The sequence below is a fragment of the Notolepis coatsorum genome, assembly GCF_963971535.1.
Source record: "Notolepis coatsorum genome assembly, chromosome: 13".
NCBI lineage: Eukaryota > Metazoa > Chordata > Actinopteri > Aulopiformes > Paralepididae > Notolepis > Notolepis coatsorum.
In genome coordinates, this window is record NC_140177.1 from 8,968,058 (window position 1) to 8,991,739 (window position 23,682).

The 23,682-nt window shown below is 43.1% G+C and overlaps 2 protein-coding genes and 1 long non-coding RNA gene across 3 annotated transcripts in view; 2 read left to right on the forward strand and 1 right to left on the reverse strand.

The window, feature by feature from the left end:
- Positions 1 to 3,508, forward strand: part of LOC311239611 — a 43,095-nt gene extending 39,587 nt beyond the window's left edge. The window contains exon 3 of the long non-coding RNA XR_014620438.1: positions 3,389 to 3,508. This is a non-coding gene — a long non-coding RNA (uncharacterized lncRNA). The remainder of the gene's footprint in view (positions 1 to 3,388) is intronic.
- Positions 1 to 7,870, forward strand: part of LOC311238889 (uncharacterized protein) — a gene marked incomplete at both ends in the record, with an annotated part of 75,730 nt that extends 67,860 nt beyond the window's left edge. The window contains 3 exons of the mRNA XM_084327088.1: positions 3,645 to 3,731; positions 4,086 to 4,233; positions 7,809 to 7,870. Of these exons, the coding sequence (XP_084183214.1) occupies positions 3,645 to 3,731; positions 4,086 to 4,233; positions 7,809 to 7,870 (297 nt within the window). The remainder of the gene's footprint in view (positions 1 to 3,644; positions 3,732 to 4,085; positions 4,234 to 7,808) is intronic.
- A 5,862-nt stretch (positions 7,871 to 13,732) lies between these two features.
- The window catches only part of LOC311238890 (uncharacterized protein), a gene marked incomplete at its 3' end in the record, with an annotated part of 23,625 nt that continues 13,675 nt past the window's right edge, over positions 13,733 to 23,682 (reverse strand). The window contains 2 exon segments of the mRNA XM_084327089.1: positions 13,733 to 13,755; positions 17,449 to 17,597. Coding sequence (XP_084183215.1) covers positions 13,733 to 13,755; positions 17,449 to 17,597 — 172 coding nt within the window.

Consider the following 23,682-nt stretch of genomic DNA (forward strand, 5'->3'; position numbering starts at 1 on the left):
TCTCTCCAGGTGTGTATAGCGACCGGCCTGTAGTCACTGAGGGCACTGGTTTGGAGAGCTGCCTTCGGACCTGGTCATTAGTGATAATCAGCGGGGGAGGGGGGGGTGCGCCTGTTATCGCTGGTGGGGGGTGGGGGACACTGGTGCGGATGGGTGGGGGGGGGCGGGGGGGTGAGGTGGTGCGCCTGTCAGCGGTTGGGGGGTGGGGGGGGTTTGTCAGGTCAAATCGGTTGAAAAACCGGTTCAGCTCATTTGCACGTTCAAGGGGCCCCTCCACGGCCGTGCTCTGTTGTCAGAAGCCTGTTATTTTCCTGACCCCTCCCCACACCTCTCTAGCGTTGTTTGCCTGTAGTTGGCCCTCCAGCTTGTCCTTATAGATGTGCTTGGCGGCTCTGAGTTCTTTTTTAATGTATTAGTATTTGATGTCCCTATTGATCCAGGGTTTGTTATTAGGAAAGCAGCGTACCTTCTTAGTGGGTACGATGCTCTCCTCACAGAACCTGATATAATCAGTTCTACATTCGGTGAGTCCATTGATGTCCTCACCGTGGGTCCGTTGGAACAGGTCAGTCTGTGGAGCTGAAGCCCTCCCTTAGCTCTTCCTCAACATCCTCCGACCACTGTGGGACAAGCCTAGTTGTTGCTGGCTGTCGTTTGATCACAGGCTTATATATTGGATCAAGTCTGACCAGGTTGTGATCTGAGCTGCCAAGCGGGGGGAGGGCAGTGTGGCCGTATGCTTCCTTGATATTTGCATACAGTAAGTCCAGGGTCTTGTTGTCTCTTGTTTTGCAAGTGACATACTGCGTGAAATTGGTCAGGGATCTGGATATCCTGACATGGTTGAAGTCTCCGTTTATAATGATGAATGCCTCGGGGTGTTTTGTCTGTAACCCTGCGACAGTGGAGTGGATGACGTCACACGCCTGCGCCGCCGCTGCACTGGGTGGGATGTAAGCGGTGACTGAGATAACGTGTGAAGATTCCCTTGGTAGGTAATAGGGTCTCATGCTCAGGGCCAACAGCTCAATGTCCGGAGAACATATACGTTCTTTAACCGTGATGTGACCGGGGTTACACCGCTCTGTTTATTCCTGTCAGCTCGCACCACGGTGAACCCTGTTGTTCCACGCTGCTGTCCGGGATGTTGTCGTTCAGCCAGCACTCCGTGAAGCACAATAAACTAGCTTCTCTGTGTTCCTGCTGGTTATTAACCAGGGCTGAGAGCTCATCTATTTAGTTGACCAGCGCCCGCACGTTACCCATAACAACGGAGGGCAGGTAAGGCTTGGATCTTCTCTTCTCCCTTGTCTTCCTCTCCTTCACGGTCACACCAGCTCTATTGCCCCGTCTGCGAATCCTCATTTCTTTAGGTAAATTCCTCTGTGGCTCTATCCTTGAAACAGAGTAGCTCCTCTCTCGAACACACAACAGTGTTGCTGGCTCTGTTGTCGTTGGCAACAACAACAACAATATCGTTGGCGTCGTCTTGTTGTTCCATTTCCTGGCTAGACCTAACTTAAACTAACTCTTAGCTGTCTAACTTCATGGAAGTGTTTAGCCTAAACAAACCAAGTACTGTTACAAAATGTAAGTATCGAAAAAATAAAGAATATAATCAAAGATAAATGAGTTAAAAAAAATGTAACGATGGGGAGAGGGGAGGAGCTGCTCTAACAGGCTGCCACTCTCTCCAGGCGCCATGACAACGTAGATGTATGGTGTATATGTAAAGGTATATTTGTACAGTAACAACCACAATGACAAATTGCAGATAACTGTCCATGCAGTTTTCAATATCCATCCATGGAGCAGATTCACTTCCAAAGGTAGAATCTGTAATGCCACCAAACAGTGACCTCTAGGTAACAGAGCCCTGCTTGATACTGCACTGCCCATTTAATGCTCTAAAAATAAAAGATCTCCCCAAAGCGCGGGTTCTAGGACCTGGCAATTCAAGCTGCCCACTACTGGAACCTCTAGTGCAGGGGTGTCAAACTCATTTTCACAGAGGGCCACATCAGCATTATGGTTGCCCTCAAAGGGCCAAAGACCGTATAAATGTTAATGTAATGTAAAATAAATGTAGCTACACATATACATATTGTTAAACATGGTGTTTCTGTATTTATTACTTATTCAAGTTATACATATTGCATATTCATTTGCATAAATGTAAAAATATATGTTAGCTTATGTTATTTTAACAAATAATTTTAGTTTATCAGAACCCCATATTACTCCACCAATCAATGATCAAACCATTCAAGTAAATAACAAAGAAGAATATCATCAAATACAAGCTATGACATTAAGTTTGTTCAAAACCTTTTTGTCACAGTCAAGAGGGGCAGAACTAACAACTGTGAGCTGCAAAGAACACGTGGGACAGATGTAGCAGATGTTACAAAAACAAATGGCTGCACACAACCTTGCAGAGGCCATACATCCAACTAATGGAAGATAGTTTAATTAACTTTAATTAACAGATTGCAGAATGGGTACAGTACAGTACAGCTCAATACACACAATTGTTAAGGGGATGCAGACCAGAGAAAGACTTTCGACTTGTTTACATCAGGGTCCCCCATTTTCAATTCGTAATGAAATTGCTATTATGTGTCTGCATGAACACACAACTGTAACTGTACTCAAAAATAACAAAATAAGGGTTGTCTCAGTTCACAACTATATTGGTCAAGTTTTGGGTGGGACTTGTTTGCGTCCCTACAGCTTCTTATTCAATTGAGCGAGATGCTCGGTTATGTCACACAGCCAGTTTGCATCTGACAGTTCAGACAATATTTCTTCAACCCTTTGTTACCTATTCCGCCTGGATCGTTTTTGTATTTTGGGCTGTAAAATTGTCAATGAATGTCTGAGGAGTAAGTGCTTTTGGCTTTTTTCCTTTGTTACCTCAGATGTTCAACATACATGTATGTGTAAGAATGTGTAATAACTAAGGCTGTCAAAGTTAAAGCTTTATTAACGCATTAACCCACAATTATTTTAACACTGGTATTTTTTAACCCAATATTAATGTAAAATTTTTTTTTTTTTTTTTTTTTTTTTTTTTTTTTTTTTTTTTACCTGAGCTCTTGGGGGGCCACATCAAATGACGTGGCGGGCCGGATTTGGCCCGCGGGCCGTGAGTTTGACACCTATGCTCTAGTGTAATGCTCATGCACAGTATTACTAAAAACAATCTGATTATGTATAAAACATAATTGCTGGACACACCTCAGGCTCTGTCAAGAAACTCACACTATAATAAGTTACTAAACTCCAACCCACATATCAGACCAAAACTAAATATAAACAATACGGATATAAACAATACGGAATTACAGATCTGAAATCTTCATTGCAATGTTTCTCTCTATTCCAGATACAATTGTTCCCCAACAACAAATACAATAATGGCTGAGTCAAGGCCTCACTGCTGTGACCAATGTGGAAAGAGCTTCAGTCAGTCTGGAGACTTAAAGAGACACCAGCTTCACTGCTGTGACCAATGTGGAAGTAGCTTCAGTCGCTCTGAACACTTAAAGACACACCAGCGTATTCATACAGGAGAGAAGCCCTACCACTGTGACCAATGTGGGGAAGACTTCAGTCGCTCTGGACACTTAAAGACACACCAGCGTACTCATACAGGAGAGAAGCCATACCACTGTGACCAGTGTGAGAAGAGCTTCAGTCAGTCTGGAAACTTAAAGAAACACCAGCGTATTCATACAGGAGAGAAGACCTACCACTGTGACCAATGTGGGGAAGACTTCAATCAGTCTGGACACTTAAAGACACACCAGCGTATTCATACAGGAGAGAAGCCCTACCACTGTGACCAATGTGGGGAAGACTTCAGTCGCTCTGGACACTTAAAGACACACCAGCGTACTCATACAGGAGAGAAGCCCTACCACTGTGACCAATGTGGGGAAGACTTCAATCAGTCTGGACACTTAAAGACACACCAGCGTATTCATACAGGAGAGAAGCCCTACCACTGTGACCAATGTGGGGAAGACTTCAGTCGCTCTGGACACTTAAAGACACACCAGCGTACTCATACAGGAGAGAAGCCGTACCACTGTGACCAGTGTGAGAAGAGCTTCAGTCAGTCTGGAAACTTAAAGACACACCAGCGTAATCATACAGGAGAGAAGCCCTACCACTGTGACCAGTGTGGGGAAGACTTCAGAGATTCTGGACACTTAAAGAAACACCAGCGTATTCATACAGGAGAGAAGCCCTACCACTGTGACCAATGTGGGAAGAGCTTCAGTCTGTCTAACCACTTAAAGATACACCAGCGTATTCATACAGGAGAGAAGCCCTACCACTGTGACCAATGTGGGGAAGACTTCAGTCGCTCTGGACACTTAAAGAATCACCAGCGTATTCATACAGGAGAGAAGCCCTACCACTGTGACCAGTGTGGGGAAGACTTCAGAGTGTCTGGAGCCTTAAAGAAACACCAGCGTATTCATACAGGAGAGAAGCCCTACCACTGTGACCAGTGTGGGGAAGGCTTCAGTTGCTCTGGAACCTTAAAGAGACACCAGCGTATTCATACAGGAGAGAAGCCCTACCACTGTGACCAGTGTGGGGAAGACTTCAGTTGCTCTGGAACCTTAAAGAGACACCAGCGTATTCATACAGGAGAGAAGCCCTACCACTGTGACCAGTGTGGGAAGAGCTTCAGAAACGTTGGTAACTTAAAGATGCACCAGAACATTCATACAGGAGAGAAGTTCTATCCCTGTGACAAGTGTGGGAAGAGCTTCAGTCAGTCTACTCATTTAAAGACACACCAGCGTACTCATACAGGAGAGAAGCCGTACCACTGTGACCAGTGTGAGAAGAGCTTCAGTCAGTCTGGCAGCTTAAAGACACACCAGCGTATTCATACAGAAGAGAAGCCAATGTGACCAATGTGGGAAGAGCTTCAGTACATCTGGACACTTAAAGAGACACCAGAACATTCATTCTTGAGAGAAGCACTATCCCGTTCCAGTGTGGGAAGAGCTTTGTTCACTCTGGAAACTTAAAAAATCACCAGCGTATTCATACAGGTGTCAAACAACCAGGAAATGCATAAAAGAACATTGTATATACTTTATTTGAAATCTAGTAATCCATTCATGAAATTGGTATTTTCTGTTTTGTTCTCTAGTTATGTTTATACATGATACAATGATCACTTTAGTGAGACAAAACGAGGCTTTTGCTTTGGGAGAAAGAGGCAATACTTTGTTTACAATGGCTCCTTGCTGCCCTCTACTTGTCTGAAAATTATTATTGCAGCTTTCATATGATTTTGTAATGCACATTTCAAGAGGTTAATGCATGTACATATCCAACATTGATTTTTTTGGATTTGTCAATAGTTCGATTACATTTTTTTAAAGGAACATTTCTTTTATTTGAAATGTTATTTTAAAGGTGCACTATGCAGTTTCTGAGAAAGTGTTTTTTGTTTGCAGAGCCTGCAAAATACATTTACTGTTTTTTTTTATCAATCTCTTCTCCCCATTTTCCCATTTTTTCTTTTATTTAATTTTTTTTTCTCCCATCCCAATTGAGTCGTTATGCCAATTTATGTGGAGTCAGCCAGCCGCTTCTTTTCACCTGACAGCGAGGACTCTCACCGGGGGAGTGTAACGCGTGGGAGGATCACACTATCTCCCCCAGATCCCTTCCCTGCTGAACAGGCACCCCAACCGACCAGTAGGAGTCGCTGTTTACAATGGCCAGGACACATACCCCACCGGCTTCCTACCCGCTAACACTGCCAATTGTGTTAGTAGGGACGACTGACCAAGCCAGAGGTACCGCTGACAGCTGGATTCGATCCCAGAGTCTCTGCCGTGGTAGATGAACGCTTAGTCCGCTGCGCTACCCAGCTGTTTTTCTTCTCTCTTGTGTTATTATAAATGAAAACAAATCTCCATAGTGGACCTTTATGCCAAATAACCGTAAGAACACATATTTGAATATGGAAATAGTTTATACCCACAAGTTGTAAGCCTTGTAGATGTAAAATATGTATTTTACAATGGTTTCATTATGTTACTCAAAATATGATGCTTATCATGAGAGAGGCCCTACCACTGTGACCAATGTGGGAAGGGCTTCAGTCACTCTGGAAATGGTTCAAATGTACAGTATTTTTCAGACCATGTGCTATCAGAGGCCAGTCTTATTATTCCACCATTTATTTTTGTTGGACCATGCTTTACCTCTGTCTATTTGATGACTGTATGCAAATAAAAAAGTATTACATCAATACTGTCCTGTCAGTGTTATTTTTAGATTAAGTATTTAACATTCTCTATTGGCCATTTTCACCAAATGCCTAAGAGAAGTTTGTATGTCTTCAGGTCTCAGGGTGAAGAGGGTTTGTCACTACAGAATGAGATGCACTCTGCCTTCCTAGGACAGGTGGAGGACTTGTTAAGCCTCACATTTATTCATTATGTAAAATTACACAATTGATTAATGATATGTTCTTGGTTCTTCCATTGAAAAGTCTCAACTCAGTATTACTAGATTTAGGATGAAAAGATGTAAGTACTATGTTGAACAAGTTAAAGATTCCATTAGATTATTGATGTTTTCATCGCCACCACGCAACAAGTCAAAATGCTCGCTATCTGCAAACAGCTCCACTGTCTGTGTGTACTCTAGTAGCCTCCAGCTCCAAAAAGGATTATCCTGTGCTGCAGCGGGACCCTATTGGTAACGTTACTGTGCTTTGGTCATATCACATTCAGCAAGCCCTCAGCTCGAATACGCATTGAATCAATGTTATAAGATATTGATATCAAGAGCTATCTGTAGCTACTGCTAACGCAAGCTAATGGAGGTATGACCATGGACTACTAGACTTGCTGGATCATTTGTTGATATCAGGAGCTATCAGTAGCTAGCCGGCTAAATACCGTTAGACAATGCCTACTAAACGTGAATAGTTGACTGGGTAATTTTGTTTAAACGGTAACAATAGCTAGGTAGCTAATGTTAGCTCAGGTCGAATGCACTACAGACTCGAGCAGAGGAGCCTCCTCTCAGTCCTCAGTGTTTACAAACTCTACACGGGTGTGGGCGGGGCTAGGGAGGAGGAGCAGCGGCAGTTTGCAGGTCGTGTGTGTCTGAGACAGACAGCGAGTGAGAGCTTCGCTTGATCGGTTTCCGCGATCGGCGAATATGACTCATTATCGGAATTCACAGATCGCATATCGGCCGATAACGATCGGGGCATCCCTAGTTGAGATGATTGATGGGGACATGTTCAATCACATGTATTTCCTTATAAAAACACAACAATACTGATGACATACTAGAGCCAATGGCCCGGGCATAACGTAATGATCATTTGTATAGCAGTGGGATACACTCCTCTTAATTTATTTGCAATTGAAAAGTCAATGGGAGCAGACTGGAGCCCCCTACAGATGGTTTAATGGCACTGAAACCAAACCAGGCTGAAATGGTGGTAGCATTGTTCTCACTGAAAAGCTACCCAAATACCTCTGATGGGCAATAGCTTAACGTTACGCCCCAATTTACATGACAGTCTGCCATCCTTTCCTTCCAATGCTCGGTGCCGCGCCCCGACTCTGCCTCTGATTGGCTCTGACCCTCATCCCCGGGTGGGATGACAATAGGGAACATATCACGTCCTGTATTGATTCTAAACGGAACTCAAGATTTAATTGTCAAAGACGGACAATTCTGTATTTAATGAGACATGTGGTAACCCTAAACATCCTCCTCCTGTATTGCCACATGCTTCATTACAGAGTCTTTGGAGCAGAGTGTCCACATAGTTTGCAATAGCAGCAGCATCAAGACTTTCAGGTGATTCCATGATGGTAACTTCAAATTGAAGTGAATTTAAATCAATGGATTTGAACACAGGCAATGTGGGGATTGGTGCTTATTTGATACAAATAAATGTTAATATTTCCCATTGGTCAGTATTGGGTTGAAATGGAACATAGCCGCATTATATAGGAAACAGATTATTCCTGTGTTCGGTAGGCCTGGGAATGCTGATCCAATGTTGGAAATAAATTTATCAATATCAAATTTAAATACATCACGTCAACATTTGATCAAATAAACCAGTTATGTTTCATGCATCTTGAAATTAAATCTCTAACCAGATTACTCCCTGTTAGACACTATCTTGGTCTGACAAATTCCTTTTTTTGTAATCTGATGCCATAATCTTTTCATTCACCAGCCAACTGGATGGTCAGTAATGTAAGTAATGTCAGACTCAATTTATTAAAAACCATGGAATAAAACAAATGAATACTAAAGACACTTAAATTAAAAGTCCCACTGAGGATTGTGTTTGAACCTGAACCTGAAATATGTCAATATTTAAGGATTTGAGCAACATTCTGATCATCCAGTATCTTGTAAGGGAGAGAATATTGAAATAATGAAAGTACAATAAGTACAAATAAAACAAAAATATATGCAGGTGTAATACTGCATACATACATAGTGATTTTACAAAGTGTATCATAATAGTTGTCTTCCAAGATGATTATAAGAGGACCTATCACCTTGTGTTTTAAGTCAAGAGGCTTTTACGTTACTATCCTTGACAGCAATGTATGCTGGAGTAATGATCTGTATATGTTGTGGAGTCTAAATAAAAACCTGAAACCTGAAACCATGGGGTGTCTATTCTGATTGGCCAATCAGTTCAAAGCAGCTAACTGCTCAACTATTGGCTCAGTTGTATAAGAACAGGCTGTTTTCCAGACTGAACTACTCATTCAACCAGAAACACTGGATAGTCTGCTGGTTGACTTGAACCCCTCTCTGTGGCAGAACACATTCTCTACTGGAACAAGACTTTATACTAAAACCATCTGGATCCAAACTTGCTTCTGATAACATATATCAGACTTTTGACACCGCAACATCAGTAAGTACAATTATTTATTTGATTGTTTCCATGGCATTGCAGAGTCTCTCTTATTTTCTGTCTAAATATGCTGTCTAATATTTTGAATCTGTTGTTTATTTCTCTTCAATATACGTATATGTAAAGGTATATTTGTACAGTAACAACTGTAAAGATTGTAGTCTACTGAGGCAGGGACACCGAGCATGTAAGACGTGCTTTTCGCCGCTCCGCCGGTTTGTGACAAACTTCAATTATAAATAGTCCTTTAACTACTTTTTTTCTTTTTGGACTTTGGACACTGGACAACGTATGTTCATCTACCAGTCAGGCAGACTTTTCGACACTTTAAATCGTCCATGGGTCCTGTTAAACCCAAATTAAGGACGACGCGTGCAGGACAACAAACAATCTTTGATCAGCCACCCGGGCCACCCCCACCGCACGCGCCAGCTGCTAACATGACCAGCGGCAGCGCCTTTGATCTAGGGGCCTTACAATCAATGCTGAACTCGCTGAAGGAAGATATTTGTGGCAGAATTGACTCATCGGCAACTAACCTGAGAGCTGAAATCCTTGCAGTGCGCACGGAGCTGGTGAATATTACTGAACCATTGCTGCTGAAAATAAATGAACACGGGCAAACTATCTGCGAGTTGGAACGTGTGACGAGCGACCACAGTGACCAGCTCTCCTCGCTTGACTCCACTGTTAAGGAGCTCACGTCACAGGTGAAATTACTAACCGACAAATGTGAGGACCTAGAGGGGAGATCGAGGAGGAACAACCTTCGACTCGTGGGGATACCTGAGGGCTCGGAGGGTCCGCGGCCAACGGAATTCATCGGCCGCCTACTCAAGAACCTACTGGGCCTGGATGATGAGCCCCTACTCGACAGAGCCCATCGCACTTTGCGGGCTAAACCCAAAGAGGGGGAGACGCCTCGTCCGCTCATCATCAGGGTCCACTTCTTTCATCTCCGGAACGAAATCCTACGTCGGGCCAGCGCGACCTCCCGTGACACCCCTCTACTCTTCCAAGGCAAAAGGCTCTCTATTTTCCCTGATTACACCGGCGCTGTTTCCAAGAAGAGAGCTGCGTTTGGAGGAGTGAAACGTGAACTCCATGCCTGTCCTGGTATCAAGTTTGGGCTGATGTTTCCTGCGGTTCTGAAAATCACTCTGCCGAGTGGTTCAACGCACACGTTTGAAGACCCGGCCGCCGCCTCGACTTTCATAAACACTAAACTCAGAAAAGCGGTTCCCCAGACTGTAACCATCAGCTGAACGGCAAGTTCATAATTCATGTCCATATGACTGAGCATATACAGACTATTTCATTTTGGGACTACGATATTTCACAATATTAACATTTGTCACTTAACCACGGAAGGGGTGGTGTTTATCTTTAGAGTTAGTAATAGTGGGTTATGCGCGCGTCCAATTTGAGGAGACGCATCAGCATGGGAGGGAGGGGGAGGGGGGAGGGAAGGGTTTGTTTACATTTACAGTTCTTTTTGTGCGATGTTTATACTGTTGTTGCTTTTTCTATGACTTGGCCACTGCACAAAAAAAATACTATTAGGACATACTTTTCGATGTTACTCATTGTACACTCAACACCAGTCTATGACTCAACCTAAAACCTCACAGCAGATTGGAGGAGTGGTCAAATTTACTAGTTGGAATTGTAAGGGCTTAAATCAGCCAATCAAACGTAGTAAAGTACTGGGGCATCTTCATCATATACCAGACTACGTAAACGATGGGTTGGCCAAGTGTACCACTCATCATTTCAGAGCAGAGCTAGAGGTGTGGCAATTTTAATCCACAAATCAATAAATTTTATTTGCTCAGATGTTCTCTCTGACCCAAATGGTAGATTTGTGCTGGTAACTGGAAAGCTCTGTGGCACCCCAGTGATTATGCTTAATATCTACGGCCCTAACTGGGACAATAGCTCATTTTTTAGATCTGTGTTCTCTTCGATACCTGACCTCTCCACACATTATCTGATATTAGGAGGGGACTTCAATTGCTGGCTTAATCCATCATTGGATCGCTCATCTAACAGAAATGCAGTACTTTCAAGCTCTGCTAAAACCATTCAATCTTTTATGGAAGAGTTTTCACTTTCAGACCCTTGGCGTTTTCACAACCCATCTAGCAGAGCATACTCATTCTTCTCATGTTCATCACACCTTCACTCGTATTGATTATTTCTTGATCGACAATCGGCTCATCTCATCAGTATTATCTTGCTCATATGATGCTATTGTCATATCGGACCACTCTCCAGTTCTAATGGAACTGCAAATTAGGGGATGTGATAACACCCGACCACCCTGGCGACTGAATACTAGTTTGTTATCGAACGAAGATTTTGTTACTTTTATTTCCAATCAGATAGATTTTTTTTTGGATATCAATAAGACGCCTGGGATCTCAGCTTCCTTACTATGGGAGACACTGAAGGCATACTTAAGGGGGGAAATTATTTCTTACTGCACTTATGAGACTAGAGCCAGAAAGAAGAAATTAGATAATTTAACCAAACAGATCACTCAGATTGACAACGTTTACTCTATCGCTCCATCACCTGATTTATATAAGGAACGCCTATTGTTACAAGCAGAATTCGATACTCTGACTACCACCCATACCGAAAAATTACTATTCAAATCCAGATACAATTACTATGAACACGGAGATAAGGCGAATAAACTATTAGCTCATCAATTAAGACAGGCATCAGCTTCGCATCAAATACCACAAATCCAAACTTCAACAGGCAGAACTACAGATCCCAAAGAAATTAATGAACAATTTAAAAACTTCTACTCATCTCTCTATGCTGCAGAACAACCCACTGACCCGTCTGCCTTTAGCAACTTTTTTGACTCTCTTGATATTCCTAAAGTTGACTCCGACTCAGCGGTGAAACTGGAGGAGCCTATCACAATAGAGGAGATTGAAGAGGCTGCTCACAACATGCAGGCAGGTAAATGCCCAGGCCCCGATGGTTACCCAATTGAATTCTATAGGAAGTTTTTTGGCAAATTGGCGCCACTTCTTATTGATATGTACAATGAATCCTTCTGCTGTTTTAAATTGCCCCATACACTCACTCAGGCCACAATTTCCTTAATCTTGAAGAAGAACAGAGACCCTCTCCTATGTGGGAGCTACCGTCCTATAAGTTTGCTATCCGTGGATTTAAAGCTTCTTTCCAAACTACTATCTATGCGCTTAGAATCGGTACTACCCTCTATTATTTCCCCAGATCAGACTGGATTCATAAAAAACCGGTACTCTTCTTTTAACACTAGACGGCTTCTTAATATCATGTATAATCCCTCTTCTTCCTCAATATCAGAAGCTGTGATCTCACTAGATGCCGAGAAGGCTTTTGACCGGGTGGAGTGGAGCTACCTATTCTACACCATGGAGAGATTTGGCTTGGGTAAAACATTTATCACTTGGGTGAAACTGCTTTATACCTCCCCTATAGCCTCAGTCAGAACCAACAACACACATTCTGAATATTTCCCTCTCTTTCGCTCTACTCGGCAAGGCTGCAATTTGAGTCCCTTATTATTTAATATCGCAATAGAACCATTGGCCATTGCTCTCAGATCAAATCCTAACATAACTGGTATTCATAGGTTTGGCATCGAACAGAAGACTTCACTTTATGCGGATGACTTGCTTTTATATGTATCGAATCTCTCTGTCTCTATTCCAGCTGCCCTTGATGTTTTCAGTTCATTCGGTGCAATATCAGGATATAAACTAAACTTAGATAAAAGTGAGCTATTCCCTCTGAATGCTGAAGGTCGAAATTACCCCTTACATACTTTACCCTTTAAAATTTCCCCACTTGGCTTCACATATCTTGGCATTCGTTTCACAGACAAATTTAAGGATTTATTTAAATCTAACTTCTCCCCTTTGTTAAGCAAACTGCATAAAGACTTTGAACGATGGTCGCTATTACCCCTGTCCTTAACGGCACGAGTCAACTCAGTTAAAATGAACTCCCTGCCAAAATTCTCATACCTTTTTCAATGTTTACCCATCTTTCTCACACAAGCATTCTTCCAGAAAATTGACAGTTTGGTGTCGCAGTTCATCTGGAATAGGAGAGTCCCTAGGCTCGGTAAAGCCCTCCTACAAAGACCAAAGCCTCTGGGAGGGATGGCTCTGCCCAATTTTAAATTCTATTATTGGGCAGCCAACTTTAGAGCACTACAACATTGGGCAAGGTTTGAAGACACACCTTCATCCCCTGTATGGTTGCTTTTGGAATCCTCTTCTTCCAGCCCTGCCTCACTGGCTGCTCTGGCTCACGCACCTCTACCTTTTCCCACCTCTCCCTACTCTAAAAATATCATTGTCAAATCAACACTCAGGATATGGAACCAGTTCAGACGACATTTTGGTTTACAATCTTTTTCTTTACTAGCTCCAATTACAGCTAACCCTGTTTTCCCCCCCTCTGTGATGGATAGAGCTTTTCTCTCCTGGTCCCCTCTTGGTATTAGAACGTTCAGTGATTTATATATAGAAAATATTTTTGCATCATTTGAACAACTGTCTGACAAGTTCTCTCTTTCGAGGTCACATTTCTTCAGATACTTGCAAGTCCGCAGTTTTGTACGTAATATCAACCCACAGTTCCCCAAACTCCCAGAAGCCACTCCTATTGACACTTTACTAAAGCCTACACTGGTCACAAAGGGTATTATATCTGTCCTGTATGGCTTGATTTCCTCACTGCGTCCTACCTCATTAGAAAAGATCAGGAGGAGATGGGAGGAGGACCTGGGTGAGGACATCACAGAAAACCTGTGGGAGGATATTCTACACCGGGTCCACTCCTCTTCAATTTGTGCCAGGCACGGACTGATCCAATGTAAAATTGTTCACCGTTCACACTTTACTAAAGTCAGGCTAGCCAAGATCTATGGCAACATTGATCCCACCTGTGACAGATGCCACCGTGCCCCTGCTACACATAGTCACATGTTTTGGTCCTGCCCTTCCCTGCATAACTTTTGGTCTGAAATATTTGAAACTATCTCAAATAGTATTGAGATCCCAATCAGCCCGACAGCCATAACTGCTTGCTTTGGTGTCTCTATCTCCCCTACTACTCTGTCTCTGCCACGATATAAAGCTGACCTGGTGGCATTTGTTACTCTCCTGGCTAGACGTCTCATTTTACTGCATTGGAAGTCACCCACTCCTCCATCTCACTCTATGTGGCTCAGGGATATTTTGCACTTCCTTAAGATGGAGAAAATAAGGTGTGTCATAAGGGGTTCTACAGCTAGATTTTATAAAACATGGGGCCGTTTCTTTACCTATGTTGGGGAACAAGGCTCAATCGACCCCCCATAAATAATGCTCACTCCTAACCTAGCACAGTCCAGTCGAGTGACCTATCTACTTGTGCAAATGTAACCGATGTCTACCTTCTCATTTAAAAAAAAATTTGTTCCATTCCTCTATTCCTGCTGTACAGTGCTTGTCCTGAGTGTACATATCTGTTTAATTGACTATGTCCGAAACAATATCTATATTTATTTTGTGGTGTACTATTTTTTAGTCTATATATTCAACAGACCTATACTTTGACTACTTATACGTAGCCATGTGCAACATGTATATTATTTACATTCAACAGACCTATATTTTGTTTATTTATACATAGTTTTGTGCAATAGGTATATTGTTTATCCAACAGACCTATATTTTGACTAACTATATGTACCTTTGTGCAATATGTATATTGTCTACATTTAACAGACCTATATTTTGACTACTTATATGTAGATATGTGCAATACGTCTGGCATATATGTGTACAATTTGACCTTGTGATGATCTCATATTGCAATGAAAAAACTTCAATAAACAAAGTTTTGAAAAAAAAAAAAGATTGTAGTCTACTATCAACCAGACAGACAGTTAGATCTTTATGCTTCAGCCAGCTGTTTATTGTCTGCAGGTTGTACACAGGTGCCCTAATTATATAGCCCTACCAGTAACCATAGTAACAGCTTACATGATGTTATACTGCCACTTAGTGGTAGCAGCTATGATAGCACCTATCATTACAGGATCTCTGGTAAACAGTACTGTATATCTGTATGTCATAAATGTATAGATGTAGCATATGTCTTGTCATATATGTCACTATGAATTGAAAATGGGGGACCCTGATGTAAACAAAACGAAAGTCTTTCTCTGGTCTGCATCCCCTTAACAATTGTGTGTATTGAGCCGTACTGTATTGTACCCAGTTTACAATCTGTTAATAAAGTTATCAATCATCATCATGACGTCATGTATCCGGCTTTTTGTTTTCAGAAAGATCTTTCAAACTTGTTACACACCTCTTGCGATATTACGATATGTGTCGCGGCTTCACGGAGGAAAGGAACGAGATCTCGCGAGGTTTCCACCACTCGACGCCACGTCTCTGAGCAGCAGCAACACAGACAGACAGACAGACAGACAGACAGACAGACAGACTGCGACCTGCTGCTCTAACTGCACATCACACACATCTACTGAACCCTGCAGCAGGAGCAACACAGCTCACACCAGGTGAGCACCGACGCCGACCATCTGTGTTCAGCAGGACCTAGTTAACACCTTGTTGCTGTTGTTGTTGTGAGCGAGTTGTTGTTAGCGAGCTAACGTTAGCCAGCGAGCTAAAGATGCTAACTCCATCAAAGTGCTGATTCCAAAAAAGAGGACACTCTGCCTCAAGATACCTAAAGTGGACATGTCTGGGCAAAAGAGGACGTTTGGTCACCCTACCATACACAACTATATTTTTATATATATATATATATATATATATATATATGTACAGGCATATCTGGTCAATAAGTTAACGTTAGCTACGTCACGTCAGCCGAAACTAGAGAACCAGATCATATCCTGCCCCCCCCCCCCCCAATGTACAGTTTCTTCCCTTTGATTGATTGATTGCAAACTTTATTAACAGATTACAGAATGGTTACGATACAGTACAGTACGGCTCAGACCAGAGAAACCAGAGAAAGACTTACACTTAGAGGAATGAATGATACATTAGATTACATTACATTACATTCAAAATAATGTATTATGTCATTATACAGCACAAGTACATTACAATGAAAATAAGTTTGGCAGTTTGGCACCAACCAGAGGTGTGAGTGTGAAGCAGGGCGTTCCTGACAAAGAGCACCAGCTCAGCGAACCTACCCTGGGTAAATAAAGGTTACACAATAAATGAGTACTACTGAGTAATAGTGCTAATCAGAAGTATGTACAGAGTTGTAGTATTAATATGTACAGTGATACTACCATAGTGTCTTTATACCTGTATGTCATACTGACCAGCAGTGTAACTAGTAAGAGTAGGTAAGGGATATGTACAGATATAGAATCTACAGTTATGTCAAAAGGGTTATATGCAGGTATACATATTATGTGAATAGATATAATTACAGTAAGAATAAATATATATATGGTCTAAACAGCATTATTGCACATGCTATCATACAGAGTTATGGGTTATATGCAGGTGTAGGTATATAGAAGGATTATATGCAGGTATATTATGAGAATCTATGCACAGCACAGACCTCGTACGAAACACACACATGTTAATAATGTTAATTATGTAGCGTACTGCTTGGACCCACAAGTCTGTGTAAAAAATTCCTTGCTGTTTGAATGAAAAGTCCCAGCTGGAAAAAGCAAGGGCAAAATGGTGTTTGTCTTGATGTAAACAAGACAAAAGTCTTTCTCTGGTCTGCATCCCCTTAATAATTGTGTGTATTGAGCCGTACTGTATTGTACCCATTCTGAAATCTGTTAATAAAGTTTTCATTCATTCATTCGAGTATTGACGTTTCATCAAATGGTAGAGACAATGACTCACTGTATGTATAATCCGTGCCACCTGGCTCTAACGTAAAAACACATTTCAATATTAAATCCAGCCAGTTTGTTTCCACACTCTGCTCTCCACCATCATCTAAGACTAAATTTCTTGCTCATTTGAAGGGAAAACGCCACCTACAGTCTAACGAGGCAGTACTGTTATATCATTACCTACAGTCTAACGAGGCAGTACTGTTATATCATTACCTACAGTCTAACGAGGCAGTACTGTTATATCATTACCTACAGTCTAATGAGGCAGTACTGTTATATCATTACCTACAGTCTAACGAGGCAGTACTGTTATATCATTACCTACAGTCTAATGAGGCAGTACTGTTATATCATTACCTACAGTCTAACGAGGCAGACCCACTGAGCCCATCTATATGTAGATTTGAAACAATCAACCCTAACCCAAGTGGAGCAATCTTCCATTTACTTAGGTATGTATTTTTAGGCGGATTTTCAGAAAATAGGGCTCCGGGCTCAAGAGGTTGTTAACCCACCAACCATACAATGTTTGTGTTTCTTTATTCCTCAACAGTCTCTCCCTCTCTCTCTCCCTCACAGGGGCCGAGATGACCCATGTACGTCTGCTGCTCACGTCTGCAGTGTTGCTGCTTGCTGTCGCTCACAGCCATTCCCATGGCGACCACGGCCACCATCATCACGGCCACGCCCACTCCCATGGTGAAGGCGGTTGCCACGGCCACGGTCCTCAGGTAAAAATGCACCACGGAGCATTGGAGGAGGTTGGGTAGGGGGGGGGGGGGGGGGGGTGGGGGACACTGTACAACTGAACAAGCAAAACTGTACATTGGAATATTGACAAGACCATACTTGGTCATTTACTGTACATTGGAGGGGGTTGGGTTAGGACATTTACAGGGGCCAGTTTCGAATTGCAGTCTCCCGTAGGTGTTCCTTGAGAGTGGTTTTGAAAGTGGGTAGTGATTCACATTCCTTTACAGCTTTAGGTTGGGCGTTCCACATTGATGTGGCATAATTGCGAAACGTGTTTAGTCCCTTGTTTGAGCCGAATCTGGGTTTAACATGATTTGTGGAGCTCCCTCTGGTGTTGTGATCATGGTATTCACTGACCTTTGGGAAGTATTTTGACATGTACATGGGTACCTTGGTCGTGTAGTGTATCTTGTAGACCAGGCCCATTGCAAGTTGCTGTACTCTGTCGTCTACTCTAAGCCATCCTAGGTTGTCAAAGTGGGCAGGGGTGAGGTGGGTTCTAGGGGTAAGGTCAAGCAGTAGTCTGACCAGTTTGTTTTGAGATGTTTGTAATTTAGTTTTTAGCGCCTTTGAGGTGCTTTGGTACCATGAGGTGCAAGCATAGTCGTAGTACCCTTGAATGAGTGCTCGTGCTGCTGTCTGACACCATCAACCCTCCTAGAACAGGCGTGCTGCTGTCTGACACCATCGTACTTCTAATTCATAGTGACGTTTCCTCATCCCGGTCCAGTCCAACCTGCTGAAGGTGTTGCTCAGCTTCGCCTCCGGAGGACTTCTGGGAGACGCCTTCCTCCACCTCATCCCCCACGCTCTGGGTAGTAATAATAATAATAACTTTATTTGTATAGCGCTTTTCATTAGGGCTGGGCGATATGGCAAAAAATCATATCGCAATAACGATATGATAATGTTATCATATCATTCGAGTAAAAAAAAAGAAAAAAAAATTTAATTGTTTTAAACAACAGATGTATGTTTATTTTGCAGCAATTCTTTGTCGTTGCCGCCATATTTAGTGTTACATCCCCTCACACTCCAGTTCTCAGGCTGCAGCTGGTTTGAAAGTAAACCGGCTTCTCTGCTGGCTGTGGCTCCAGGGGAGTTGAACAGTTCTGGCTCTGCTAGTTTCTTTTCTATCTTTTGGCGCTTTTTTGGTGGACAAACCACCGCACATGTGCACCGTGACTCGTGACTGGAGTCTAGCTCTGCTAGCACACATAGCCTACTGTGTACAGACGGTTTCAAACTGTATTTTAAATTAGAAAGCAAACAAAATAAATGGACAAGAGAAAAATAAGATAGAGAGGTAGCAAGGTGAGGTAAATCACAGTGTTTCACATTAGGATCTAGCATCCCAATAATCTGTTTACAGTTTCATTCAGTAATACAATAATAAAAATAGAATAGACAGAGTAAAAAAAAGTGCGGTTTGATTCAGTTAAAAAATAGGCTAAAAATAATCAAATAGAACGGACCTACAACAGGGTATTTAACATACAACAGGGTATTTAACATACAACAGAGCAGTGCATCAGTAAGAAGTGTGCAGTGAGATAAAATTAGCATAGAACCGACACGTGAATTTGATAGGAAGTGTATAAAAGTAGGCAGGGTAAGACAAGTGCAGGTAAAGTACAATTTGTGTCAGGATATCCCTGCTGTTTCATTTAAATGCCTGAGCAAAGAGATAGGTTTTAAGCTGTCTTTAGAAGATGTCTAGCGAGTTGGCTTTCCTGATGTTTTTTGGGGCAGTTTGTTCCATAGTTTTGGGGCATAGTTGATGAAGGTACTCGTATCGTCCCTGATTTAGCACTATTACTCATTAGTACTAATTTATATATTTTATACCCAGTTTAATCACCTGTAGGCCTACATTGAAAATGTAACAGTAAAGTGCAATAGTAATATACACTCTGGTTGGATGCCAAACTTCTTTTTGTTGTACTGTACTTGTACTGTATAATGACACAATACATTTTAATCTAATATAATCTATTCTAATTGTCGCCAACGGAAAACTATGTTACCATCTGCAATACAAATATATAGACAGAATATACAGAATATCCTCTGTATATTTTATTTATTTAAAACATTGATACTTTCAATCAATATAAATCGGTATCCATTTTCTTTGCCCATCCCTAGTCATCTAGTAGGTGTTCCCAAACCGCATGCGCACAAGCTGATGCTTATTGTCCTCGTTTTTAACCCTTTCACTGCCACACGACAGAAGGTTAACCTTCTGTATTGTCACAGTGAAAGGGTTAACCGGCTGTCGTGTGAAAGTGAAAGGGTTAAAGTGCTGTAAAAAGTAAATGTGTGGATACTAGGTCTGTCGGTAAATTATATGACCATTTGTAAACAAGTGCTGTCCTGGATTGTCAAGAAGTCCTGGAAAAGGGTTTCTGAGAGTGGGAACCTACACAAATGCAATAAAACATATATCCGTATAGTTTCAAGTTTCTTTAATAGTTGTCATACAGAAGTACAGAATACTTTCATACAAAATGCTTCTTACTGTTACGCTCCAGAGACTGTGCTAGACAAGATAGTATCAAATAACATAGTATAGCATGTAATTTAGAAGAAGAAAATGAGGTCACAGTGTTCGGTATAGACATATGTACAATGTTCTGAGTTACCATATAATATACAATACTATGCAGTGTACTAATGTACAGTACTATATAGTGCAAAGCAGAAATGGGATGAGGTACAATTTAGGTACAATTTACAGTAAGGTGTACGAGTTGTAGTGCAATCCTTCATCAATAAATATAAAGTGTGGGGAGTGGGTGCTACAGTGTGTTTGTTTAAAGTGGGTGTGTGCTATAAAGTGTGTGGAGTGGGTGCTACAGTGTGTTTGTTTAAAGTGAGTGTGTGCGTGTGGATGTGTGTGCTATGTGCGTTTGGTGGTTGTTGTTGTGTAGTGTTCATTGTTCGTTTAGCAGCCTGATGGCCTGGGGATAGAAGCTTCTTCTGAGTCTTTCTGTGCTCGCCTTGAGACTCCGGTATCGCTTGCCTGACCGCAGCAGTTCAAAGAGGCAGTTGTTCGGGTGACTGGAGTCTTTAATGATTCTCTTAGCCTTGCCCTTGCAACGCTTGTTGTAAATGTTCTGGAGGGTGGGGAGCCCCCCTCCAATTGTGCGTTCGGCTGAACGTGTCACTCTTTGTAGTCTGCTTCGGTCTTGTGCAGTGCTATTCCCAAACCAGGAGGTGATGTTGCCAGTCAAGATGCTCTCTATTGTACATGAGTAGAAGTTCTTAACGATATTCTGACTGACTTGGAACTTCCTTAGGCGCCTGAGGAAGTAGAGGCGTTGTCGTGCCTTCTTCACAACACTGTCAATGTGTGTGGTCCATGTCAAGTCCTCGGATATGTAGGCTCCGAGGTACTTAAAGCTGTTGACTCTCTCAACCGGTGCCCCGTCGATGCTGAGGGGGCTGTAGTCCTTGACCCCCGACCTCCTGAAGTCCACAATCATCTCCTTTGTTTTGCTGACGTTCAGGGAGAGGCTGTTTTCCTGGCACCATCCCGCCAGGACCTTGACCTCTTCCAGGTAGGCCCTCTCGTCGTTGGCAGAGATCAGGCCCACCACCACTGTGTCGTCAGCAAATTTGATGATTGTATTGCTACTCCGCTGAGCCACACAGTCGTGTGTGTACAGGGAGTAGAGGAGGGGACTCAGAACACAGCCCTGGGGGGCCCCTATGTTGAGGGTGATGGATGAGGAGGTGCAGTTGCCTGCTCTCACCACCTGGGGTCTGCCAGTCAGGAAGTCCAAGACCCACTGGCAGAGGTCATAGTTCAAGCCCAGGTCCCTGAGCTTGGCTGAGTATGGAGGGGACTATGGTATTGAATGCCGAGCTGTAGTCGATGAATAGCATTCTCACATAGTTCCCCTGCCTCTTGTCCAGGTGTGATGCTGCTGTGTGCAGCACATGGGCTATGGCGTCCTCCGTGGACCTGTTGGGGCGGTATGCAAATTGCAGGGGGTCCATGTTGATGGGGAGGGAGGAGCAGATGTAGCCCTTTACTAGCTTCTCAAAGCACTTCATGGCTATGGATGTGAGAGCTACAGGGCGGTAGTCATTGAGGCAAGCAGGCGTAGATTCTTTAGGTACAGGGATAATGGTGGACTTCTTCAGACAGGTGGGGATGACAGCCTGTTCTAAGGACAGGTTAAATATGTCAGTGAATACTGGGGCCAGTTGGTCGGCACAGACTTTTAGGACGCGGCCGGGGATGCCGTCCGGACCTGCTGCCTTCCTGATATTCACTTTTTTAAAGGTCCGCCTCACCTCATGCTCTGTTACCCTGAACACTGCGTCTCCATCAGCAGCCGACCCCCCCCCCCCATTGCCGTGGCTTGTGGGCTGGTGTTGTTATTACCAGCATCAAACCTCGCATAGAAGGTATTGAGGTAATTTGCTAAGGAGATGTCACTGTTCAGTTTGAGGGAGGCGCCTTTGTAGTCTGTCATCGTTTTGAGCCCCTGCCACATAGCTCTAGAGTCAGCCTGTTCAAATTGGAGTTCAATTTTATCCTTGTAGCGTCGTTTGGCCTCTGTCACTGTCCTCCTTACGTTGTATCGCGCCACCTTGTGGTCATTCATGTTGCCTGCCACTAGGCCGTCGTTGTATGCTTTGGTGCGCGCTCTCAGAGCTTCACGGACGGATTTGTCTACCCAGGGTTTTTGATTTGGGTAAACTCTCATTTTGGTAGTGGGGATTGTTTCTTCCACCATAGTACGAACATAGTCCAGCACTGTCTCCGTGTAGACATGAATGTTATCGGTGTCGCGGAACACGCTCCAGTCTGTGCAGTCAAACGCAGCCTGTAGCGTCTCCTCTGACGTCAAATCCCATTTCTGCACCTCTCGCGAGACTACGGGAGTGCTTTTGATTCTTTGTTTGTACTTTGGTGAGAGGAAAATGGACGCGTGATCTGATTTACCAAAGCCACTAGCAGACTGAGCCTTGTATCCACCTTTGAATTGCGTGTAACAGTGATCTAGGATGTTACCGCCTCTGGTGTTACAAGTCACATGCTGATAGAAGTCAGGTAATACCTTTCTCAGATTGGCGCTATTGAAATCCCCCACCACTATGATGGCGGCGTTAACGTTCGCTGCCTGGAGTTTGTTTACCTCGTCGTGAAGCCTGGAGAGCGCGGCACTATTGCTGGCTTGCGGTGGAATATACACTCCTACAAGGATGATCGCCGTTAACTCCCTCGGGAGGAAGAAAGGACGACACTTGATGGTTATATATTCCAGGTCTGGGCAGCAGTGGTTCGATAATTCCTTCACGTTAGCTGGATCGCTCCAATTGTTGTTAAACATGAAGGCAATACCTCCTCCACGTTGTTTGCCGGACAATGCTGATCTGTCCTTGCGGTGGATGAAGAAGTGTTCGGCCGGTTGTATGGCGTGGTCTGGGACGTCCGGCGCCAACCACGTTTCAATGAAGCAGAGAACGTTACAGTCTCTAACGTCTCTTTGGTGTTGAATCCTTGCTCGGATGTCATCCAGTTTATTGTCAATTGATTGTACATTGGCTAGCAATATACTGGGTAGTGGCGTTCGCCGTTCGGTGTCGTCTGGATCTCAGCCTGTTACGGATCCCAGCTCTCTTCCCTCGCCGCCTGGTGGTTCCTTTGTTCCTGGGGTCAGGATCTGGTCCCATTGTTCTGAGAATCTCCACAGGCCATTGCTGCGGTTCGGAAAGCTGATCCAGGGAGTAATCCAATCGGTAAGTTTCCCGTAATCCGATGTCATACACATTAAATGCACCTACTGTTGGTACAGACAAAACTCTTAAAACTATAAATATTAACAAAAGTAAGCACAATCTCGACGGAGCGAACAGACAGGCGACCGGGCATAGCGGCGCCATCTTTTCTTATAATATAATATAATCCGTATACCTCTTTCTCTCTGGGATTGGGTTTATTTACACATATGTTCTCTTTAAGGCATAATGCCAGTTACTTTAGTCATGGACACAATTATACACAGTATTTTTATGATCATATAGTTTACATAAGAGAAGA